Source organism: Ptychodera flava, chromosome 22 (genome assembly GCF_041260155.1).
Source record: "Ptychodera flava strain L36383 chromosome 22, AS_Pfla_20210202, whole genome shotgun sequence".
In the NCBI taxonomy this organism is placed as follows: Eukaryota; Metazoa; Hemichordata; class Enteropneusta; family Ptychoderidae; genus Ptychodera; species Ptychodera flava.
In genome coordinates this window covers 33,383,858-33,408,543 of record NC_091949.1, presented here as the reverse complement: position 1 = coordinate 33,408,543, position 24,686 = coordinate 33,383,858, and the positions used below count along the sequence as shown (strand labels likewise).

General features: G+C 38.3%; 3 protein-coding genes across 3 annotated transcripts; all 3 read right to left on the bottom strand.

Moving 5' to 3' along the window:
- Positions 1 to 1,281: 1,281 nt before the first annotated feature.
- Positions 1,282 to 6,576, bottom strand: LOC139123242 (S-crystallin 4-like). Its single transcript, XM_070689370.1, has 5 exons — positions 6,067 to 6,576; positions 4,524 to 4,616; positions 2,820 to 2,941; positions 2,539 to 2,649; positions 1,282 to 1,752 (listed from the first exon to the last, which is right to left on the bottom strand). The coding sequence occupies exons 1-5, from the start codon at positions 6,215 to 6,217 to the stop codon at positions 1,582 to 1,584; spliced, it is 648 nt and encodes a 215-aa protein (XP_070545471.1). The 5' UTR covers positions 6,218 to 6,576; the 3' UTR covers positions 1,282 to 1,581.
- An 80-nt stretch (positions 6,577 to 6,656) lies between these two features.
- Positions 6,657 to 16,969, bottom strand: LOC139123240 (voltage-gated purine nucleotide uniporter SLC17A9-like). Its single transcript, XM_070689368.1, has 9 exons — positions 15,766 to 16,969; positions 14,049 to 14,199; positions 12,636 to 12,855; positions 12,132 to 12,231; positions 11,171 to 11,395; positions 10,690 to 10,786; positions 9,249 to 9,371; positions 8,373 to 8,544; positions 6,657 to 7,480 (listed from the first exon to the last, which is right to left on the bottom strand). The coding sequence occupies exons 1-9, from the start codon at positions 15,876 to 15,878 to the stop codon at positions 7,311 to 7,313; spliced, it is 1,371 nt and encodes a 456-aa protein (XP_070545469.1). The 5' UTR covers positions 15,879 to 16,969; the 3' UTR covers positions 6,657 to 7,310.
- Positions 16,970 to 18,582: 1,613 nt separating this feature from the next.
- Positions 18,583 to 24,111, bottom strand: LOC139123241 (hematopoietic prostaglandin D synthase-like). The gene is made up of 5 exons (XM_070689369.1): positions 23,772 to 24,111; positions 20,913 to 21,005; positions 20,122 to 20,237; positions 19,740 to 19,850; positions 18,583 to 19,313 (listed from the first exon to the last, which is right to left on the bottom strand). Exons 1-5 carry the CDS (start codon positions 23,986 to 23,988, stop codon positions 19,143 to 19,145), a joined length of 708 nt encoding a protein of 235 aa, XP_070545470.1. The 5' UTR covers positions 23,989 to 24,111; the 3' UTR covers positions 18,583 to 19,142.
- Between the last annotated feature and the right edge of the window lie 575 nt (positions 24,112 to 24,686).

Here is a 24,686-nt window from a genome sequence, read left to right as displayed (position 1 = left end):
AAAATACGAAATTGCTTCACATTCTTTTTCTTTTCAAAGTTGATATAGGTCGACTTGAACTTCGCCGCTCTGAGATGGACTGTATCATGAAATACCAGGCAGGCGTCTGTAATAGACAAATATACTACACTGAAACGGTGCGAGAGAGGGTGGTCGCATGATTATCTTGGCTGAAGATGTGACCAGAGACTGACTTCAAGTTCTAAGTTGTTGCTATTGTCAAATTCCGTTTAGCTTTTGCATGTGCAGAGAAGCATTATTTTAAAATAATGTTTATCACTTCTGGAGAAAAGGAAAAGGATATTTCCATTCAGATAGTCTTTACATTGGCCGTATATATATATATATATATATATATATATATATATATATATATATATATATATTATATATATTTATATATATATATATATATATATATATATATATATATATATAATATGTTGTCAAGATATCATGCACCTCTCATCGTTTTCCTCCATAAGTTTCCGGTATTGCATTGTTGGTCACTCTAAAGAGCGCCATCGTAGTCAGCATAACCTTTCACTATACATTATAGTGTAGTTGCAATGGCAAAACTTTGAGATCAAAGGAATTGATATTCGTGTTGTCGACAATGATTCGCCAAAAAATATTGTGCCGTCAACAAAACTCTTCTTCATCCCTTCGACCGAGAATCCTGTACTGTGTAGAATATTTGCACTGTAGGTCGTAATTGAAATGCACTTAAATTATGGTTTTGTTTCTATTGAATGTTAATCAGTCGATATAAAGAGGTAGCCTTGCTTCGACCTAGACAGTGGAGAACGTTTTGGTACTACTGGACAGGAAGTGACCAAATGTTAGGAAAGCTTTGAAATTACTGTGTTGATCTTGGCAGCACTCAATTCGAAAATGAAGATGCATGAATTGAGGGGTTCGATTACCGAAGACAAGCAGTCTTCTGCTATACCTTGCTGGTGCGTTCGTTGTTGACTTTGTCAAAGTTAATCTGGTGATGATTTGGTGACAGCGTCCACAGATTAGTAATTTACTCTTGCTATCTTTGGGACATGTCAATTACAGTTTCTTGTTCTACTTAAAATAAAATTATTTCTATTAACTCTGCCTTTACAAGTGTAGACTGCATTGTTATTGTTGACGATAGAATTATGATTCGGACTAGAATTAAAAATTACACTATAACAGTTTATTGCTGAGTTTAGCTACGTAGTAGATGCTATGTTTACAAACTAAATAGTAGATGCTATAACAGAAGCGAAAGATAAATGCTTATTGCAATGATTTTAAAAAAGGGTCGTTGTTTAGCAATTTATTGTATGGTTTAAATATTCAGTCACAAATAGTGAAAGTTGTCATGAGAAATAAGAAGAGCACAGAATATAAGACTTCACTGCTTTCACTGCAGTTAGCAAGTTATCATGTGGTTTAAATATTCAATCACAAAGTGACATATTACGAAAATCCCCATAAAAATTAGAAAGTCTCATGAAAGTATACAACTTTGAGTTTACAAGTCATCATTGAGTTTCAACAGTGACTCGTACTGCGTCGACAACTTTACAGTGATACGGTGGGGCCTCACCACTCGGTCTTTGGCCTTGCTTCTATCCACTTTTTAATGTTTGGTTGTTCACGCACGCGTTCTCGTAATGCTGTAAGTTTCGGGAAAGCAGCCAGCGTGGCCTCTTCTTCAAGCAGGTCAATATGGTGGTCAGTGTGAGCTGTGAACGCAAGGTCCGCCAAAGTCAACTGAGGGGAAACATAGTATGTATAGCAGTATTTTAGTATTATTATATTCTATCATCCTGTGGCGCCCTCCCTATAGCCGGACTTGTAGATGTTGTAGCATTATGTGTTGAAAAGGTCAGTTTCCACTGCCAGCTTAACAAATCGCAATATGCGGCCAAAAATAGACTTTGGCGGGCAGGTCTGAATCTAGTGTAGTCAAATTTGGGACCACAAATTTTTTAAACGGTGTAAAGATTTCGGGGCCTCTGCTTTCAAACTTTGCAGATTTAAGATATTTAATAGCGCTTATATGTTGTGATGTAACCGTTGCAAATACATGCGAATGCAAAAACGAGTCCAACGTTTTCATTATATACTTTAATATCTATGAGGAAATAAAAGAGAAATACTCTGAGTTCTTCATCAATGATTACTGAATCATCATGACAAAAATCCCCCCAGCAGAACTTTCTGTGGCAACACTTTCAATTCTAACATACATGTATGCACAAGTTATGCTTGTTTTTAGTCATTTTATTTCGTATGAACACTTTACTGCCGTATTTAGAGAACAAAGTTCTTCAACAAAACACATTTTTTACTTAATACTTTTAAAAAGTTGCGCTAAAATATACTGATGATGGGAAATGGTGAACATCACACAAAAAGGGATAACATATCTAATATTGAGAAGCATAAAAATGATGTACAAATTTGAGAATCCTAGGGTGTGTCCCGCGGCGCATTCTGTAGAACGAATACAAGAAAACAATCGGAATGGCTTGTACTGGGCCCAAAGTCACTCACCGAATTTCCAACGAAAAATCCATCACCTCCATTGTTTGACGTCAGCATTTTTTCCAGAGCAGAAAATATCGTTGGAATAGTCTTGGTCAAGCATTTCTCTTTGGCTTCTGCCTGAAAATATCCACAGAAATACAGCTAAATGACCATTGTGTGACCTAGATCTCGAGCCTCTGTTCAAGCTATTGGCCATTAAAATCACTACTTCCATCATTTACATACTTCCTAGACATCATACATAACAAACTTACATATTTATAAATTGAAATTGGAATTTGACAAACCTTCCTCGCCTCATCCCCGCCATGCAGGTACCACATTTCAATAATGTCTTTGGCAATATCTTCTAATGCATCAACTACCATGTCAATTTTGGCCTTATCCAAGTTCGTCTTGCCAGCGAGCCCTGCATGGATACATACAGGCTACTTCAAAAGATGATGAGGATAATCAATCATAAAATGTGAAAAAAGATATAGGATAACAACCTATTGTGTTTAACAATGGACGTATTGTGTCTTCATTAATATTTGCAATAGTAACTGCACTGCCCAACCTCCACTTGCAAGCTGAAAACTATAGTGTTCTGTCTAAAATCTGGCAATATTTGCATCTAGTAATTAACGCAGAGGGCACTATTCTAAAATTCAATCCCAGCATATTCTTTGCGTATGCCCTCGTTCATATGCACGACAGTTTTGTCTTTTTGTATTTTTATTTTATTTGATACACAATAAAAAAAAAATAAAAAAAAATAAAAATAAAAATACAAAAAGACAAAACTTTTTGTATTTTTATTTTTATTTTTTTTATTTTTTTTTTGTGTATCAATAAAATAAAAATACAAAAAGACAAAACTGTCGTGCATTTTGTCTTTTTGTATTTTTATTTTATTTGATACACAAAAAAAATAAAAATAAAAATATAAAAAGTTTTGTCTTTTTGTATTTTTATTTTTTTTTTTTTTTTAGGCGTGATAGTAACGATATTTTGTATTAGTGAAGAGGTGGATAATAATACTTGTTAGCTTATAAAAGAGATATATTTTATTAATGGCATGTTATAAAATATTACTTTGCACGTTTCGTATTTGTTTATTTACAAGCACTCAAAAAAACATGGCGGCGCCCATGATTTAAGTCCGTTACACTTCCGGTTACTCGTATGAACTGCGCATGCGTAGTCAGTAAGCCGCTGGCGAGACATCATGTGTTTATGTCAAAGCTTTTTAAGGTAGTATGCGCCTCTAAAGTGAAAGACAAATGTTTTTCAAACTTTCCTAAGTTAAACTTTCAGCCACTCTAGCTCTCATCTAATCACAATTAAAATTCAGGAGGCACCTTGCAAAGTTTGTACTTGAGAAACAAATTACCTGAGTTTTACTGATATTTGAAATTCAAAATGGCCGCCATCCCTGTTAATTCTATCTCTTCGAAAAACTAAGACAATGAACATTTTTCGAGAGCATTGAAATGAGCATCCACAAGTTGTAGATCAGGACGAATTGTAAAAATTTGACAGTCCACATATTTGTCACCGGCGCGCATTCCACCTTAATTTGACAGCAACACGTATGCAACTGTATATGCAATACAGCTCTCGATATGATGCCATAGACGGTAGAAGCGAGATATCTCGCTTCTACTGTCTGTGATGATACATATTACGCATAATGCTACTATTTCAGCATATGGAGAAGTTACCATGGAAACTGCTGAAATACCAAGAAAGTGCAAACAAAACAATAAAAAACATCCCCGCACAAGAACAAAGTTTGCATTATTCTCTTCCTTAGACTGAAATATTCAGTTGCGTATAGGTAGCCAGCCGTACGGCATTGTCTCGTAGAAGTACCCACATACAACTGAATCGTTCTGTCCACTCATGCTTTTTTGTGACGTGAATAATAGTACAAACAAGTATAAGTAGGGCTTCTATATACTCAAATCACTTTCCTCCACAGAGCTTTTTTTGTCAGAATAACTTACCAAACTCATTGGCTAAATATCGAGCTATTGCTTGAGACTGGGCGATGACTTCACCATCAGCTTCCAAGACCGGCATCTGTCCAAATGGATACTCTGTATGAACAGAGTAATAGCAAATATTGAAAGCGATGAAACATTCCATATTCTCGTGTATGTACAGAACATCTATGTACATCAACTCTACAATCAAAACTTCGGACTTTACACGGCCTAACATCATTTAGATTAATTTACAAGCGGCTACAAATTATAATAGGAGGAAAGGGATAAACTTGAAACAGCGCCACACGGCGATGATATCAGAGAGACCTCTCATACCTCCAAAGTATCAAATTTTCATGCACTTTGCTCTGTCCAGATGACTTTGCTCGATGTACCCCTTGAAATCCATAACTTGACTTTTTAAATGGAGTAAAACGTTAGCTATTTAAGCGTCTGATAATTTCGCCTGCCGCAAACGCATGCACTTTGACCAAACTTTTTCACGCTATCTTTGCGAATGTTCTTACTGATATGCAGCTGTAAGCAAATAGCATTTTTTCTCCTGAAGAAAGTTCCCGGGATCAGAGTTTCCTTGGACATCTAGGGTTATGGTTCAGGTTAAGGTTAGCTTCCAAAGTTCTCGTGTATTCTCGTTGATGTCTCTACACGATCCCGCAACACTAATCCTAACCCCAAGGCTAACCCTGGCCATGTATCTTCCAAGGCTTAAAATTTGTAAAAGGCATCAATTTCAGACTCTTTTGCATCAAACCTCTCCCCAGGCCCTATGAGCTTCAACCATGAAAAAATGTAGACCACGCAGTTATGTTAAGCTATGTTCCCGTCATACCACGTTTCCGTCACAGACACAGCTTTGCAAAAACAATGCTACGCGTTAGACTTAATAGGAGCTTTTCGTTGTGTCCGCGATATATATATATATATATAGAGAGAGAGAGAGAGAGAGAGAGAGAGAGAGAGAGAGAGAGAGAGAGAGAGAGAGAAAGACAGACAGACAAACGGCCAGAGTTTATATGTGATACTAGAGGGTTAAAACTTTAAGCCTATATTCAGAAATGAAATGCAATTTCGAGCCTGTAACAAAGAACTTAACAAATGTGTCAGTGAACTTAACACTGGCTCTGCAACGTCCTAAACAAAATAAAATAAAAAGTCGTAGGATATATACTGACAAGGAACTGATATTAAAATCTCAAAGCTAAATTCTTGTTAATAGACATTCGTTTCGAAACACGGTGAAATTTTAGCATTGTTTCTGTAATGTATACGTGAGTCAATAACTCGACGTGTCATATGTGTACAGCTAAATTTGAAGCTTTAAATTAACGTCTGCAGCTAATGTAGTCATTTTTGATACCCTTCCTGATTTTGCAATAAATGTCTGTGTGCAACTGCCCAAACGGATGTTAATTCCAAGATACCGCCACGCGTACTCGAAACGCTGCCTATTGCTGTTCGAATAATTGTCCGGGTCAGATTAGCAGAATATATGACCCTCCCCTGCACCAAGACCTTACACATAACTAATTCAATAACTTACTTTCGGACGCGGACGCGGACTCTTTTTCGCTTTGCCATTGTTCTGGTTCAAAACGTATATCTTCGTATTCAACACCGGCCGCAGCGAAAACTAGTCGGCTTGGTTCGGCACGTCCACGGCTTGCGAAGTATTTGAGCTTGTATATAGGCATAGTTATATTGTATGAAGTAAACGAGTAGCGGCTTGAACCTCGCCTGTGTCAGTTACAGCCTCGTACTATACGTACAGCTACACCCATCAGCAGGGGTTGTTAATTTGACCAGAGAACACCTCAGTCAAGCTGACCTGAATTATCATCAATACTGCGCATGTCAGCTCAGTAATTTCATCACCTTGAACCCTGATCCACCCTGATCAGAGGGAAATCGTAGACAGTGAAGCCCACTGTTTTCAGGGTAATGTTAAGTTTCAAAACAAATGCAAATCGTATTTATGTCATCCTGATTAGTAAAGACATTTTATATACTTTCATCACGCCATTGTATTCGATTTGTTTCACCCATGCTCGCTATTGCTACCTTTATACCCGTACTATAACAAATATTCAAAAGAGAATAGCTCATCAACTAGCTCACCAAATAGCACACCACCTCGATATCAAAGAATATTTTATTATGTACACAAGTCTAACATGAGGTGAGTTAAATATATTTATACATTATTTACATACTTGTATATTAGTTCCTTGACGCACTGACGTATGCAGAGGCGAAAGTTCGTTCCAATTATTGCATTGATGTATTGTGCATACTTATATATGCATGTGTTTATGAAAAGAGTTATCATATATGAAACCTTCTCCGTTATTATAATAACTGTTTTAGTTTACAATGCTGAAAACCCTGTTGAGAGTAAATTTTGAGAACTGGGCACAGGTGAGACTGCGTGAGACTGGAGAAGCCGAGCTTGTTTTGTGAATGAAGAAGAAAAATCAAATCAAATTGTTATGTCTGATTTACAATTTCTCTGTTACTGAGCCCATTTGCTGATACGAGAATGCATTTTCTAGTTTGTTGAATTCAAATCTAGCCTCACAGCTTGTGATATGTAATAATTATTGGCATTATCGTTTATTGTCATGTGATTCATCAGTATCTCAGTCTTCTGACGTCATGTCATCGTTATCCCTCGACATATTCTGGAAAATTTGCTTCGCTATGGCAGAGCAAACTTACACAGGTAAATGTCGAGAAAACGGTATGGTACATTTGATATGTTCTCTTCAAATTCACCTCCGTGCAAGTTCACAGTAACTGTTTTCCAGTCCCAAAAATCATAAAAACGGACCATCCTACAAATAATATGGCCGAAGTTACAGTAAAGACAGCACTCCAACTTTCAAAGTATTCCAGAATAAATCCACTGACGTATACACCGACGAACCCAGGTATCGAACCAAAGGCGTTCATAACACCTGCAAAAAAATACACCCAATCAATCAATCAGTCAGTCAGTCAGTCAGTCAATCAATCGATCGATCGATCAATTCACTCATAGGTCAACCGGTCATCTGATATATTTATAAATATACACATCATTTTGTCAATCAATCTCTGTGTCTCTGTATGTCAGTCTTGTTGTCTATGTTTATATCAATGTGTTACTTTTATCCATCTATCATTATGTCCGTCTGTCTATCCCTTCTGCCTGTCTGGCCCGCTATTAATAAATCCATACATAGCAACGGTGGCCGGTAGATTTCGAACGGCCTGATACAAAATCTTTTGCAGTAAAGGGTTCATTAGCAAAGCATACTTTATGAAGACCTATTAACACATTGACTGGGGTCTTCTCCAAGAACCAGCTATCTTGTCTCGTTAGATAATCCCTACAGATAGGAATACCCGTGATGTTTTAGCTTTGGCATAGACCGTACTAAATATATCTGCAGGCAGCGTTCTCATAATGTCGACCAATAATTCTCGTGAGTGTCTGTTTAATTATCTATCCTCCACTCTACACACCCACCCACCCATCTATCTATCTATCTATCTACCTATCTATCTATCTATCTATCTATCTATCTATCTATCTATCTATCTATCTATCTATCTATCTATCTATCTATCTATCTATCTATCTATCTATCTATCTATCTATCTATCTATCTATCTATCTATCTATCTATCTATCTATCTATCTATCAAAGTTCAATAGTGCACGATTAATTTGAGGTAGATTTGTAATGGTATGACTTCAATTACTTTATAAAGTTGTCTCTGAACTTGTTGATTCATCGGCTTTCATCTGCTGTCACATAAAGATGGTTTTAAGCCTGAAAACTATATCGGTGATTTTACACTCACCGTAAACAGCGCCAGCCTGTGCTGGAACCAAGTCCTGTGGATTTGCATACGCCCCTGCAGCTCCAACGGCATTGATCGTCAGTGCATAAGTCATAAGAAGCAGAGCTGTCAGGTAGCATTGAGTACGCCCAACAAAAATGAGAGCGGCCACATTTGACAATGATGCTATTGTCTGCAAAATAGATAAACCACATTTGCAGGCAGGTTACGTGTCATATATTACATTTTTACACATGAACATGTATCCCCTCCTTTGTCTCGCACATAGTTTCTTTAAGGCCGCTGACGTATCTATGTCTGAATATAAACAGTAACAATCTTTAAAACTGACACACGCTCATGAAAGTACTTTGGCTTCGAACGAGCGGTCAAATTGAATCTGTCATAACCATGCAGTTGTCACGTTATGGATTGTCACGTTATAGATAGGTCACGGTATAGAAGTTTAGGGCAGTCTGGTATGCGCCTCGAAATTAAAAGAAAACTTTTGCTTAAACTTCCCTCAAAGATTATTTCAGCCACTCTCATTCAAAATCAAGAATAAAAATCAGGGTGCACTTTTTGATACAACAGAAACAAATTACCCAATATTTACCAATATTTGAAATTCGGAACATTATGGATTGGCCACCATTCCTGTGTTAACTCTCAGGGGAAAAATACAATTTTCGATTTTCATCAAGACCTTTAACTCAACCCCCACATACAAGTGGTAGATCAAAACCGAATGGTAAAAATGTGAGGGTCCAAATATCTGTCTCCGAGGCGCATTCTACCTTAACGATAAAATTATTTTCATAATTTGAAAATTTCGCCTTGAAGATATCATAGTAGGCCTACAGTTGAAAATTCTAGGTTCACCAGTGTGAAGCTCACCTGCAAAAGTTTTCTCGTTGTCGTTGTACTAAGTCCACCTTTCATAAGTCTATCGGCAATATAACCACTGATAAAATCCACAAAAACTACAAATGTCCATGGTAACACGTTGAAGACCCAGCCCTGGAAGTTCAAATCAAAGGTATACAGTCACCTGTAATCTAAATATGCCCATATATGGTCAAAGGGGCGTTCCTTGGTATTCAAAATGTCCATGCGATGGCGCTATTTTTAAAAAGCGGCCACCCGCTTAAAGTCTGTGATTTGTTAGATTCTCTCTTTCCATGGTAACTGTGGCAAAATTGGAACAGGTGACCTTTAAGGTCAGAATGTTTTCCATTCTTAACTTAGATATCGATTTAACAATGAGTATAAACAAGGACACATATAAATAACAAACATCGATATCATAGAACGATGCGACCGAAATGCACGATTTATATAAGTTAGGTAAGAGTACAAAACTTTTTTATTAAACCATTCAACATGACAGACGAGAGCGGTTAGTTAACGATGGGAGAGGGAACGAAATCATGCGATGAAGTAGGTTCGCCATTCGTATAGTAAAAATTACAGCATACCGAAGCCTCATATGGACTGTTCAAAGATAGGTAGATTTTGACACCATAAACGGTGGATATCACTGAACTTGAACACTCGTTCAACCATTCAAAACACACAACACTCGAACTACGGTTTAAAATTATCATGATCCCAGCAAATGTAAGGAAGAAATGCGCGCATCAAATAAAAATACACGAATCAAAGTTGACGAAAATCAAGCGATTGCTGAAGAACCCATATTTTCAGTTGCCAAATTCACGCCAAGGGGTTTTACAGAAAGAAGCTTTACAGATTGCCGAAAGCCATTATATAGTGTTAATGCACCATATATTTAGTTGTGTATCGTCCTGGTAATCCGTGTCAAAAACGGTAGACAAAAACAATGACAATTTACTGCATCCTAATACTATCAAAAATAGACCCTGCGTATGAAGTTTCCTTCTTGTTATTGCCATACAGATGAGCAAAGATAAACTGCTAATACATATCAAGTGTATGTTATGATCTATAACAGAAAACTGCAAACACAAAGACATAAAAATATTATCAGCACCGGGTATATATCATGACTGACTGTACGCCAGAAAACAGCATTCAGCCTTCAGTTCCTCAAATTGAATTATGTCCTCTGTGAAAGGATAGATAACACAGACAGACAGACTGACAAACAGACAGCCAGCCAACAAGACACACATACACACACACACATACACACACACACACACACACACATATACATACATGAAGTTTCCTGCCTGCTAAAGTTTGAAACTCGTTTGCCTTGACCCTGAACAGAGCCTGTTATGCTTTATAGCAGACTCTGAGGCTTTCCTCTTGCTGAGTATATAAAAACTTTATGGCAATTTTCATCATTTACCTTTGCTCCTGGAAAAGTTTCTTCGAAGAATGTGGGAAGCCACGAGAGTGTTAAATACCATGAGTAAGAGTTGCAGGTAAACTGGACAATTAGTGCCCTGTAAATATGAAATTTAAAGGAAGCCACGAGTATTAGTAGTCAATTACAGAAATCAGTTGTATTGAATTTGGCAACGGTTGTATCGTAATAATAAGTAGTGAGATTTACACATAATCAAATCATATTTGCCCTGTAGAAGGTTATGCGATTTATCTGGATGTCAACACTCCCTCGGAAAGGGAAGATAGAATTCTTTGGAACACCAAATATAAATTGAACTTCCTTGTCAGTAACCCTTTGTTTTCGTAATTAATCCTTTTGAAGTTAGGGAAGATCTTGCGATTGTATTCATTCGTTCTTTCAGGTTGAGGATGGGGAAGAAAATAGCATCTTGATTTCGACAACGCAATAGAATCAACAGAGAAATTTTTTCTGGCCTTACCAGAACGCTCTGTGTTTGAGTAGTACAGCCCATGTTTTTCTCGTGGTTGGAACTTCTGCTCGTGTGGATGTTACTTTGGTGCAAGGATGCAGGCATCTTTTCCTCATTAGAACTATCCGCATTGCGATCGCCCAAAAGGTTGCAATGGCGCCAAACACGTAAAAACTGACATGCCAGCTAAATCTGTCCAATAGGTATGATCCTAAACGCCCTGAAATGACGTTCCTTTAAAACGGAGAAAAATACAGGGTTACATAATAAAGTCAATTTGCTATTGCCGTGAAGAACGATTTCAATGTATGTAGTATCAATCCAAAATGAATCAGTTCGGAATAACCGACGTATCCTTACTACAGCTAGCGGCAAGACTGACTTTAGGCAACCTTTACCTTAACGTAGTTTAATATGGTGGCTTTCCTTGGCGAAATCATGAATAAAATCGGATTATATAGGAGGTTCCCGTTGGGATTACTTGAAACAACTGTTGACAACTGTATATCCTATCTAAAGAGATGAAGGTCGTGAGGGCGCTCTAGGAATGTTTTCCAGCTTAATGAATAAAGAATACCCTTGAAGGTACTAAAACTATTATTAAGAAGACATTGTCCTTGACATACGGGATACTGTTAGGCACTGAAAAATACAAGAAAAGAGAGTGCTCCACAATTACATCTATGACACTTTTCCCCCTAACATTTTCCTATAAAGAGCTTCAACTATTTCCGGTTTTCAATTTTCAGTGAATCGTAGATGACTTCATTTATATTGATTCAATGAACAACAAATAAATTGGCAAAGCCGGAAAAGCAATGTTTCGTGTTTGTATATGTGCCATGTTATACTTGCAGTCACTTGGTGTTAATGTTACATATCATTCAGAAGAGCAGTATATTTTCTCAGAAATCATTAGGTTACCATGTATTACAGTCCGGTCCATGTTAAATTTGTGAAAAGCTCTTACCCAGCGGTTGTTCCTGCACCTATGGCGGTATAAAAGAATGTTCTGTTTTCCTTTTCAACTTTTGATGCAGTTATACTTGATAGAGCCGGATAATGGAACCCTGAATTTAAAAAAAAACGAACGACATAATAACACTTGAGCAGTAGTGAATGCAATAATCGAATGTTATATTTTTCTTGGCCCAATTTCATTGCTACGTTTTGGTGTAAAACATTCATAAAATATTTCACAAAGCATGCAAATCGTTGGATGATGCAAATACATCTGTCGAATACCCTGCAGACAAATAAACAGAGGACGGCAAACATATTCAGGCAACAGTAAAATCCCTTCCCCTCATATCATGAACATCATCTTCCATCTGTAATTATATTTTTATTTTTATGCGCGATAACAAATTTTGGTCGCTTGAAATAAAAGATTCGTTAATTAAAACAGAAACATATCAAAACAGAATAGTATGTAATGATGCAGACACAAGTGATCGATATGGCCGTTACTTGCCTGTCACTATTCCAAAGATGACCCTGTTTATAACTAGGAATGTTAGTTGAGACGACTTGTCCTCAAACACATATGCACAAAACGGAAAAGCGATGGTCAGTGGACCCCACGCTATTGCAGCTAGTGTGATCACCTGGTCGCCACCATATCGATCACTTAGAAACCCAGAAAGTATCTGAGTGGTGATATAACCCCAGTAGAAACTCGATAATACCAAACCCTGGTGGATAATAGAAAAAAGAATGAACAATTATATGCGTTTCGAAGATTAGCATATAATTACTATCTATTCGTTACATAAGAGAATTCCTTTGATTGACGCTTGTGTCACCAGGTGTTGAATGCGTATATATTGGTGTAAAGGTCTTTTGTCTTCAGTCTCGGTCGAAACTCCACGATGTCCACACAAGTATTTTTTTATGTGTATATTCTCTAAATCTTGTGATGCAGTTTTATAGATCTTGTAAGTCCGTTGCCTTTTGACGAAAGCGTGAGTTTTTGAGGGTGTACACAGTACGCTCGTGGGGTGTGACGACCACCGCATACCGCATATTATCGCTGTTGTGTATCATTTAATTATCAATTCTCGAAGTTCAGTATAGATCTCATAATTCTTAGGCCAAAAAAATAAATTTTGCTGTTCCGAAAACATAGTTTTCGAAAATAGGGTCGGTAGGTCGGCTGGACTTTTTTTCAAAAATGTTCTTATCTTTTTAAAATGCATTTTTCAGGGGTTCAGGGCTGTCAAACAACAGGGATTCAGGGAAAATAAATGCTAATATGATAATAAAAGCAAATAAGTTTCGTTGTTTACAAGTTATCTTTTCTGTCAGCCTTTCTCTTATTAATACGCTCTGTTCGCTTGAAATGTCACGGACTACCCTCTGTGTCAGATATGCGTAGTAAAATGCGCTCTCTTTCTTGCTTCCGCGTGTGACCTGAATCCGTTATGGGATTATCAAGACTGATTCAGACTTGATAATCACGCAGACTCAATAATCCTGCAAAATATTCAGATCACGCACGGGAGCAAGAGTTTACCGAAAGAGGGCGCATCTTACTCACACGGACCAGGGGACCTCAATGAAAAATGCTGAACCTTCCTGCCGTCAAATGTCGAGCATCTGATCAGCGCTGTTGATTCCAATGAAGATGATAGATGTGGATGGTTAACCGCTGAAGCCTTGCCTGAACCTTAGTAAACACCCATGACTGAATATCTTAATCATATGGAAGGTCCGTAATAAAGTTGTTGCCCTTTGGAATCAGTGCACAGAACTGTGATTTTACGGGATCATTTTCATAATCATATTAATAATAAAACTGGGAGATGAGGTTCATCGATAAAGTGCTTTCCATATGTTAAATAAACATTGTTGAAAATCACTAAGCGATATGATCGCAAGATCTCACCGTTTCCGACTTGTCCCAATCAAACTCCTGCGCAGTGGCAACGGCGCTTATGGGCATACAATTTCGACAAGAGTACGTCAAGGCAGTGAGTGTAAACAGTGCACCACCCCATGCTATGGTTACCTTCCTGTGGAAAAAATAAGTATTTTCACTAGCGTACATTGAGAGAGAGAGAGAGAGAGAGAGAGAGAGAGAGAGAGAGAATGTAAGTTCAGGACACCTCGTGAAATCGCTTGAAACAAGTGCTGTCTTACTATACAGATAGACACATACGATTAGAAACTACATCTTCGAGAATATTTGTATGCGAATATCCTTCGATTGTCATGGTAACGTGTTTTCCGTTAGATCATACGGTTCACAAGATAGTAGATTCACTGTGACAGTTTTCGGGCGGTCCCAGTATCAAGATAAAAACTAACTGAAATTGCCATTGTGTATGCAACAATACCACTTTTATTACACGTGACCGCATGTGATTTGTGATAAAACTCAGTGCTGTCGTCTATGACCGCAGCGCTGAAGCTATGAACAAATGATCGCTGAAGTTCAGGATTTTAAAGAATGCAAGACTTCATAGTTAAAGTTTTATAGCGAACGCAAATGATTTTATTCTTTTATATAGAAGACTTTATATGATGTCATACAATTTTACACAGTTTTGACTCTTATTCTGAAAACAATATGAGTAACGTCGGCATAGAGCCTTTCACTATGACCATGTGTAAATAAAGGGGAACACCAAACTTGGAAGGCGCACTTGCCCATCATGAACGTATGAATCTGGGTTTGCAAGTTTCAAATTATTACAGCTGCGGTGGGTATAATTACCCTGCAAGTTATCTGCAGCAGTTTGCAATATGACTTGGCGTTTAGCTTCACCAATGAATAAACTGACATGGTCGTTGTTACGCAAAATAGAACCAATAAGCTTCCCTATATACATGTACACAGTCCCTCCACCATATAACAGTAAACTACCGTCTCTGATAAGAGCATGGACCCCCGGTGGTGGCAGTCCCCGGGTTGGTGGGTACCCATGCGCGTTACCAAATTCATGGAAAAGGGGGTGTTTTTCTTCAGTCATCTCGGAGATTCTAGGTCCGTGAAATCGAGAAAAAGGGGTACTTTTTCAGAGTAACCTCCGAGATTAGGGGTAGTCCTTTCATAATCTCCCTAGGACACTAAATCTGGTCTAGTCTCACTCACAAAGAAAATGAAAAACAGTACCGTACGTTTGTATGTACATGTATACAAAGTCAACCTCCAGGGTCAACCCTTGAAGTCAACATACTAACCTCCTAGATTTCGAAAATAAGGGTATGTTTTTTACAGCTAATTTCTCCCAGATTTGCCACAAATAGGGGGTGTTTTTCTCAGAAATATTCTAGGAAAGGGGGGTACTTTTCAAACTTGGGTAACAAGCATGGGTACCCACCAACCCGGGGACTGCCACCGCCGGGAATGGACCTGACAATATTCAGCTAGACTCAACCAAAAGCCTACGACACTTCTGCGGAAGCGCACACAATTGTTATGCACCAACCATAGCATTCTCGCAGGCCAGAGCGATAATTTCCGCTCCGCTGACCTCCGCAAAAATCAAGTTGGGTGATAAGACTCGCCGAAGAGGGCGTGGTGTACGACGATGCAACCATAGCTGGGTCGTATTTCTGTGAACAACAAGCTGTCTGGCAGCATGATCGTTAATCCGTACCTCTCGATCCGATGATCTACGCTGCTCGGTATGTGCGAAACCTCTGTGATAAGCTGTCTGGTCCCTTCAACCTCGTCTTCGCAGAGTTCGACGGGATCAAGGGTACCGAGCATTGTTCAATATATTGCAAGTACATGTACAACCTTGCTGAGTGTACTGCTTATGCTCGGCCTTGAATTAATGTTGTTGTTCGACCTTATATGACCCTGCGCAGTTCATAAGCGCAGAAGATGTCTTTAAAAGTGACAATGATAACACCATCTTCAAGAGATACATTTTATTCTTTCTTGAATGGTAATAGTATTTATTTCATTGTTTCATGAAGGAAAATCTGGTAAATATTAACGAGCAGGGTACCGGTTCTAAAGGCCCTTTCACACCTTGACGATTTAGCCAGCGTATGCCAACATATGAATTGAAAAATTTGGCGAATACGCTGGGCGTACGTCGAATACGTTATAGGTAAGTTGTGAAGCACGCTGGTATACGTCGTAGTATGTCGTTGTACGACGAGGTCGTCGAAACGTTGTGTGCATGCACAAAACTTTTCGACGTATGCCAGCGTATTACAATGGCTCATACGTCAGCACCAGCGGGCCATAAGTTGTAGGTAGGTTATGCGCTCGTTGACACACGTCCACACACGTTACTTGTAAGTTTCTCATAAGTTGAAATGCGTCAAGATAATTGTCTAACGTATCTAAAACGTATTTTTTAACCTGTGAGTAGGTTGTGAATACGCTATGTATCTGCCCAAAATTGAAAAATACATAGTAGCTCAGCGTAAGCCCAGCACACAGGTCGATTAGGCATTATTTGTGATGATTTTTCCTATTATTATCATAAAAAATGATTATGAATATTAATAAATTATTAATATGAATGTTACAGAATATTAAAACTTTTTTACAAACAATGTCGTCTACTTTGTGTAAATACCGTCTGGAAACCCCATTGTTGTGATAATTATGATTATTAATAAATTACGATTATGATTAATAAAATCATATTTTGCACCTTGTAATCTGCTTATGTGAACAACCCTCTGGAAACCCTTATATAGTTTCACAATCTACGCCAAAATATACAAGTGACACCATTGCCCGGTTCATCTACTAGTAGATGATAAAATCTACAAACCCTGCAAATTTCTGTGTCACGTTGTTTGGTGCTTGAACATGTGGACATCTGTGATTTCATTGTCAATTTTGAACTTTTTATCTCTTAGTGTTCATGTTGTCTCATCTGCACTTATTTTCAAATGCTCTTGGATTATTGTGTAACACTTACAGGTAGACTTAATTAACTTGGGAGACATGGTGCAATTTTTGAAGAACTCGTCCAGTTGGTGCATACTAAATTTTCTGAAAGGGGTAGGTACACAGTGGCACTGATATTTTGCTTGCAATAGTTTTGTTCTCAGACAAAAGTTCAACTACAATTGTGTGCCTGATACAGAAATTCCCCCACGGCTTGACTCCACTTTAAAGAGGCACTCCCACTTGGTAACAGTTTTAAAACACATTTTTTTAATGCCAACGGTCGATATTTGACGTGGCGACTCCGCGCGGTTCGCGAGATATCGATAAAAACATTTCATTTCCAGAGCGTATTTTTCACATCCCGAAGTTTTACGATCGTTTCTGATTATGACCCGAAATCCCCCGAAAGTGTGTTGTTGTGCTGATTGACGATATTCTAAGGAGTCCAAAAACGTTCGAATGACGCAATAATTTACCTCCTACTGTGATGACTTTATATACATCATTATCAATGCCTTTACCTCTGGTAATTCTTTTTTAAAACTTCTCCTTAGTTTTTGTCGTTTTCATTATTCTCAATCAGTTGTATTAAATTTTTAAACAATACCACATAGATATCAGTTTTTATGTGTAAAATATGTTGCCTCTGATGACTACATTTTGTCGTCTGCCACACCGTGAGTTACGCGTGGTTCGATACATAGCGGCCGCCGCGTGTGGTATGCGTGCATACCACGCGGCGGCCGCTATGCATACTATGTATCAACTGCACCTATCTGTGCTAGTCACCTATGCGAATTCTGGTGGAATCAGCAAACTTTGTTTTTCGGGTTTTTTTTGCCGAGTCGGTAGGACTCGGGCTTTCTCCCATGGGACATGACCGCTCACCGACGAGAGTGGTACTGCTGTGGCCTACAGCAGCATCAGCGTAGACTCGTACTCCATAGCTTAGTTGACAATGGCCCCAGTGCCGAACGTTCTATGTTCTTAAGCTGAATTCAGGTGGGCACACCGGAATTCAAACTTTAACTTTTTTGAGGACATGTTTTATCGATATCTCGCGATCCGCGCGCAGTTGCCATGTCAAATATCGACCGTCGGCATTAAAAAAATGTGTTTTAAAAAATGTTACCAAGTGGGAGTGCCTCTTTAAGCATTAATGGCTTGAATTTAGTTCTGCACATACAGAAGCCAACATACTTCAAATTAGGGAAGATAAGTGTATTGGACCTGTGTTACAAATGTCTAGCTCTACCTTTTATGTTTTCACACAGCCTGTTTTTTTCATTAAGGGAAGTGACTTGCTAAGGAAATTATCTCTTGTATGTTTTCATAAATCACTTGCTGGTGCCTTTTTGAAGCAAAGCAACAACATATCAAATTATTTGCAGTTTCTAAATAATACTATAAACTCGCTCTGCAAGGTCCCCTATTGTAATACTTTTGAAATACAAATACATTATTTGTTGAAGTTTTTTCCAGGGCATTTATATGTTGGAGCGAACATCACTGGTCTTAGGGGAAATATTTTGTGTTACTATTTTGTGACAAGGACCCAACTGCAAGTATTTATTTATTGCTTTATGAATAACTACAGACGGGGCCACTTATGGAAGACTGATAGAAAAATACAGATACAGAATTAAAACACAGAGAAGAGACATAAAAACTTTACCAAATACATGTACTGAGAAGACACAGAAAACAGAGTTTTGAAATATTCTTAAAACCGTCCAGAATAACAGAATAACTGTGTCATAGTTTGTAGTTTACCAGAGAATTAGACTGTCTCGGAATCCTACTATAAAAAAGAGAGCCGATAATACAAATAATTCTACCGAATGCCTTATCTATGGTATTTTAATTGATATCTTCGGTAGCTCTCTCTTAATCTTTTTTAGAATTGTTTTAATGTCACGTTTGACTTGATCTGCTGTCACACAGCATTTTTTCTTTTTTCGATTTGCAATAGGCCTAAATCTTTTTATCAATTTTTCTCTGAGCTGGTTCTTGCTGAAGTACTACACTGCTTTGAAAATTAGAAACAAGTCTCCACAGGGATGAACAGGGTTTTCATCACTGTCACTGCCTCGACAACCAAACAATGGCGACGCTTTATATTTTAGTCTTTGGTCTTGCTTCCACCCACTGTTTGACGCTCGGCTGTGCGAGGATGCGTTCCCGTAGCGCTGTCAGTTTCGGAAAAGCTGCCATAGTATTCTCTTCTTTCAGCTGATCCACGTGGTAATCCGTGTGAGCTAAGAATATAAGGTCTGCCATCGTCAGCTGGAAGGGGAAAAAAGAAGAGTTAAAACAAAAGTTACAATATTCAAAACGCTTTGATGTGGTATGGCAGAGTTTGGCTAAAGTGATAAGTGATCTAGAATGAAGCTTTGCACATTGAACGGAATTCAAATTAAATTTCCGTGCTTTAAATACAAAGAGATACATATGAACTTGTTGGAAACAACTTGATGTTATTTCGTTCGCCGACTGGGACCTTATCTAAAATTGAAATATCAAAACCCTATTCTTTGAGTTATGGCACCCTCGTCGGCTGGTATATCTTAGCTGCAGGGTATGTTGGTAATAAACCGTAATGACACTTACAAATGCCATAGTGTATAGGACAGCTTTTTACCAAAGAAAAACTGACCAGAAAAGGTCATTAAATTGCATGATCTAGATATGACACAAGGAAAATTCACTCACGGAATCTCCGACAAAGAAGCCATCACCGCCGTTGTTTGTCATCAGTATTTTTTCAAGACCCGTGAATGTTGTAGGAATTGTTTTCGTCAAGCATTTCTCCTTGGCTTCTGCCTGGATATCGAAGTAAAATCAAAGCCATAGATAAGATCGCTACTCCTTGCTATTAGGAGAAGTAATAGGTACTATGTCATATAAAATCGTCGTATTCAAGGAAACTTTCAGCAGAACTGATTACGCACGGCTTGGTTAGATCAGCATGGGATGGGATGGGGTGGAGGGAGGGGGTGCTGTGCCAGAAGAAGCACCCTTGCGAAGTTGCTAGCGAAGTAGTGAAACGTAAGTATTTGTATGAAAGAAATTGGCAATTTAGACAAAAACAAACCTTCTTTGCTTCGTCATTTGCAAACCACATTTCTCCCAGTCCTTTCGAAACGTCACCGATTGCGTCAACAATCATGTCAACTTTGGCCTTCTCCAAGTTAGTCTTGCCCGCCAGTCCTGGAAGTGATGACGACACAAACACAAAGTTTAAAGGTGCATAAAATTGGCCCTGAGACACCCCATCTCTCCAAATCATGTTTAGATAAATTAAGAATGGGCGACATAGTCTGAATAAAAACGTGCGTTTTCATACAGTACTACAAACTGCCTCGTCTTTATTTTCTACGGTACTATGCATTGTCGTCTACACCTGATCAACTCTCCGACCAATCACGTGACCTCATTACTATGCACAAGAGCAGGCAAACTATAATAAAGTACAATGTGGACACATACTACATACATGTATATTACATACATTTATAGACACACAAATTATACGTTGTATAAGCTTATGGCATATTTGTTCAAATGAGGCTGAGCATGCATGCATACTTGTTGTTCCTCCTTGAACTCTTTTTGAAGGAACAATAAACTGGGACTCTTTTAATAAGTGTTTAGTTAATCCAGAGATTTCCTCAAGCTAACTATGAAACTTAAAGTGATAATTTTCCCATTTGTGGAAAACTATTTATGAAAAGCACTACCTATAAATCACACACAACCAATTCGCCAGAATAATGCCATAAATGTATGAAGAGTGTTTTCATCACCTCTGCCTTTGGTGATGGCCGGAGCAAAATTTCAAACAGCAATAACACGAACCAAAAATAACACTGCTAGACTCCTTACCAAACTCATTAGCTAAATATCGAGCTATTGCAATAGACTGGGCGATGACTTGACCATCAACTTCCAAGACCGGCATCTGTCCAAATGGGTATTCTGTGTAGACACAAAAGTGAAAATTTCTTGAGAATTAGGAAATATTGATTATTTTAGAGGAGATATGCCTGCATCATTGTTGCAAGTACGTTTACATAACGAAAATGCGGTAAAGTGATACGGGATTGAAATTTCTTTCCATCTTCCGAAAATTATTCTGTGGAAGTATCATGTACAGCGATACTAGAGGGCCGAGAGGAAGTGGCCGAACGCTGAACGTGTCTGACAGCGCCATCCAGCGTTAACATGATTATGAATGTCACTACAGTGACGTGTACAGGACTCCCGAGTCACGGAATGTCAATTAATTTATCAATCGGCTCATAGAGACAATATCTTTATAATAAACACAATAAAGGACATTACAAAAAAGACAGTGGATAGCAGAAAATGAACAATAATTGATATACCGAAGACATCTATTCTCTTTTCCTGACGTAAGCCAAAATAAAAAAATATGCATGACTCAGTAACCCCACCAACCCTGAAAAACGCCAACACTAGACATCCATCGAATTATCACTTTATGTAGCAAGGTTAATCATACCCAGTAGTTGTAGAGTCTATGGTTAAATTGTCCTTAAGTTGGTGAAGTCCTTCAAGTTTTATTTGCCAAAATACAAATTAGAGCTGACGCAAAAATGCAATTTTTTTTCTTATCAATATATATATATATATATATATATATATATATATATATATATATATATATATATATATATATATATACAGATTACTTCAAGTACAAAGTAATGAAATCTATTACTTAAGTTTCATGCATCTTGCAATCCTCAGATAGAGTGAAAGGATTACTAGCTCGACACTCTTACATATATGATTGGGACGAACCATTCTATTTGTAGGTGGTGTTAAAATTCGATAAATAATATTTGTTTTGGTGGCGACATTTTGAAACCAACTCAGAGCGTTTGTTTAACAGTGTAGATTTGTCAGCATTGATAATGTGCAGCTTTTCTGATATACAAAGATTACATCGCTTGCTCATGTTAGAGTAGCTAAATGCTTTATCATTTATTGACCATGAAATGTCAAAGTCTTGGCCCTTATTTCTTAAGTTCCATACAAATTTTGACAACTCGGTGTTGTTTTTGTATCTCTCGTTACGGAACGATTTCATGTGGTTAGTGTAGCGCGTCTTGAAGGTGTTATCAGTGAGGCCGATGTAAACCCTCTCTTCGTTGTCCTCCGTTGATACTTTGGCCTTGTACACCACGCCTTTGACTTGACAGTTACCCTTCAATGGGCATGCCGTTTTACAATCAGCTGGTTGGTCCTTACGCTGTTCTCCGGAGATTACCCTCTTATTGCACGATTTAATTATACTTGCCATGTTCTTCATGTTTCTCAGCTTTGGCAAAGTCCCTCTGGTGAGATTTTATTCATTTGTAAAGGTCATTAAATAAGCAAATTAGCAATTAACTGATGATGATATGATAGTATATAAGACTGGATATTGCAGTGTGCGTGCATGAAAAATTTATCAATGGCGATAGCAATCATGAATATCCTTTCAATAATTGTGACTCAAGTAGTTTCTTATAATTAATGGAAATGAAATAGAAAAATTGGATATTGAAACTACTAATGTTAGACTGCAATTACTTACGGTTATCATACGGATCGTCTAGTGATGTTTTTTTAATAAAGCATTTCACGCTTTGCTGACTTTCGAACAACTTATTAACCCTGGGTGTTGAACCTGTGTACTGACCCAGAAACTCTAGAATGAAAGACGCCACGTCAATGTTGAATGAGCGGGTTTCCTTGTTACGGGACAGCGACGTGTGAAATCGTGTGATTTGTATAATTCAATATGGGACGCTCCCACTAAGATACATAGGAAGAATGTTTTTCATTTCATTTTTTGCATTTCTTTAGAAAACCTTGTAATAACCTTGGATATCCTAAAGCCGACCTTTGAAAATAAAGATCGTAAAAGAATACTGAAAACATGTTCAGCCTAAATAGAACAGTCGCTATAGTGATCAAGGTCTTGGAAAAGAATTCCCAGTCAGTTGTTATGTTTAAAGAACAAAGTCACGTGCCGTCTCGTGTGTTCCGACTGTGATGTCCATTCTTAGAGTACATCTGGCGAAGGAGGCTGGTGTCTCCGAAAGCTCATGCTACAGAAAAACAGTTGATCAATAGTATACTACCCTAACCGATATTTGTGTTATATCATAGTACCCTCAATGTCCATAGCTAGTTCATCAACTTGAAATCGGTAAAATGTATCTGTACTAAGTCTTGTAGGATATGATACTATTATTCTGAGAATATCTCAATTCTGGATTTATGAACAAATAATTTGCAAATTAGTATTTAATATGCAAATCACTCCCAACTACAAACTAATAAGATCTTGCCATTCCCAACCAGAATCTATGTACCAGAGATGATTTCCAGCTGACAGGCCACAATGGTACAAGCGCCACTGTTCGAACTGCAGGTCACAATCACGGCGGCTGTTGACAGTCTAGTGAACACTGAAAAAAGTGCACTATCTTTTGTTCCCAAGATACAATGAGCATCTTAGAAATGCGCTAGAGGTTTGGTAGTCTGTTTGATCGAACGACAGTCAGCTCGATAAATTGATCGCCTACGTTCAGTGTACAGAGCGCCGAGGAATACATGATCGTTTGTCAGAAGACTACCCGTATACACCCTACTCATAAGCGTTCCAAGGACTAGTTTTAGGAGGTCATCCTTCACAAGGTCAGATTTGCGGAATGAAAGCCAACTTACTTCCAGAGGCTTTTTCGTTTGGCCATTGTTCACGTTGAATGCGGACGTCTTCGTACTCGACACCGGCCACAGCGAAAAGCAGCCGGCTTGGTTCAGCACGACCACGCAAGTCGAAGTATGTGAGCTTGTAAGTAGGCATAGCAGATCTGGATGTATCGCGACGGGCGTTTGAGCAACTTACGAGTGCGTCTGCTAGAGGTGATATGCCCTGGCTCATATGATATGATATGCGCGATGTCGGGTTTCAGTGCACACTGCAGTCAATTGGTCAGCAGCGTGAGGCCTCTTTGACATTCATGATGTATTATTCTTTTACCTGGCCTCGGATGACCCTGCTTCACCAGTGCGCATGTCAAGTCGGCACCCAGTGCTTTTGGGTTTCTGTCCACTGATGAAGAAAGTCGCGAGTTCATTTGTGACATCTGCGGTTAGGATCACGGTTAAAGTTCCTGCAGAGTAATCCAAATTTCGGGCTTTTCAGCTTTTACGTCAGAAACTTCAAACGCTTCAGTCTTACAGTGTGTGTAGGAATTTTGTTCGACCACGATTACTTCGTCATTACGAGTGTCCGTGTAGCAACGAAACATTCCCGTGATGCAATGTCATTTTATCACCGGCAGCCGAAAATAGCTTAATATGTAGTAGCCTATTAGATTAAGTCTCCCTAATATGAAATTTGATGGTTTGTTCCTGTGTGTATTTTCTACGCTCATCAAATTGACAAGAGATTTAGGTGTTTGTTTCTCATTCTCTGTACCGTACAAAATGATTGGGCGATGGGCATTTTTATTTCCAGCTTGTTGGTTTAATTTGTTAGGATTTTTTGCCTCATAGTAATCAAATACCAACACATGAACAACAGAAAGCAAACGTTTTAATGCATCGGTAATTCAGATATGCAACGTGGTGACGAGA

Coding starts and splice junctions, on each gene's coding strand:
- LOC139123242 (XM_070689370.1), bottom strand. CDS start 6,217: ATGCCTATATACAAGCTCAAATACTTCGCAAGCCGTGGACGTGCCGAA. Junction 4,617..6,066: donor GTCCGCGTCCGCGTCCGAAA/GTAAGTTATTGA, acceptor CTGTTCATACAG/AGTATCCATTTGGACAGATG. Junction 2,650..2,819: donor GCGGGGATGAGGCGAGGAAG/GTTTGTCAAATT, acceptor GGATATTTTCAG/GCAGAAGCCAAAGAGAAATG.
- LOC139123240 (XM_070689368.1), bottom strand. CDS start 15,878: ATGCTCGGTACCCTTGATCCCGTCGAACTCTGCGAAGACGAGGTTGAA. Junction 14,200..15,765: donor GTAGATCATCGGATCGAGAG/GTACGGATTAAC, acceptor AATGTACGCTAG/TGAAAATACTTATTTTTTCC. Junction 12,856..14,048: donor ATTGGGACAAGTCGGAAACG/GTGAGATCTTGC, acceptor ATTATCCACCAG/GGTTTGGTATTATCGAGTTT.
- LOC139123241 (XM_070689369.1), bottom strand. CDS start 23,988: ATGAGCCAGGGCATATCACCTCTAGCAGACGCACTCGTAAGTTGCTCA. Junction 21,006..23,771: donor AAACGAAAAAGCCTCTGGAA/GTAAGTTGGCTT, acceptor GTGTCTACACAG/AATACCCATTTGGACAGATG. Junction 19,314..19,739: donor GCTTCTTTGTCGGAGATTCC/GTGAGTGAATTT, acceptor TTCCCCTTCCAG/CTGACGATGGCAGACCTTAT.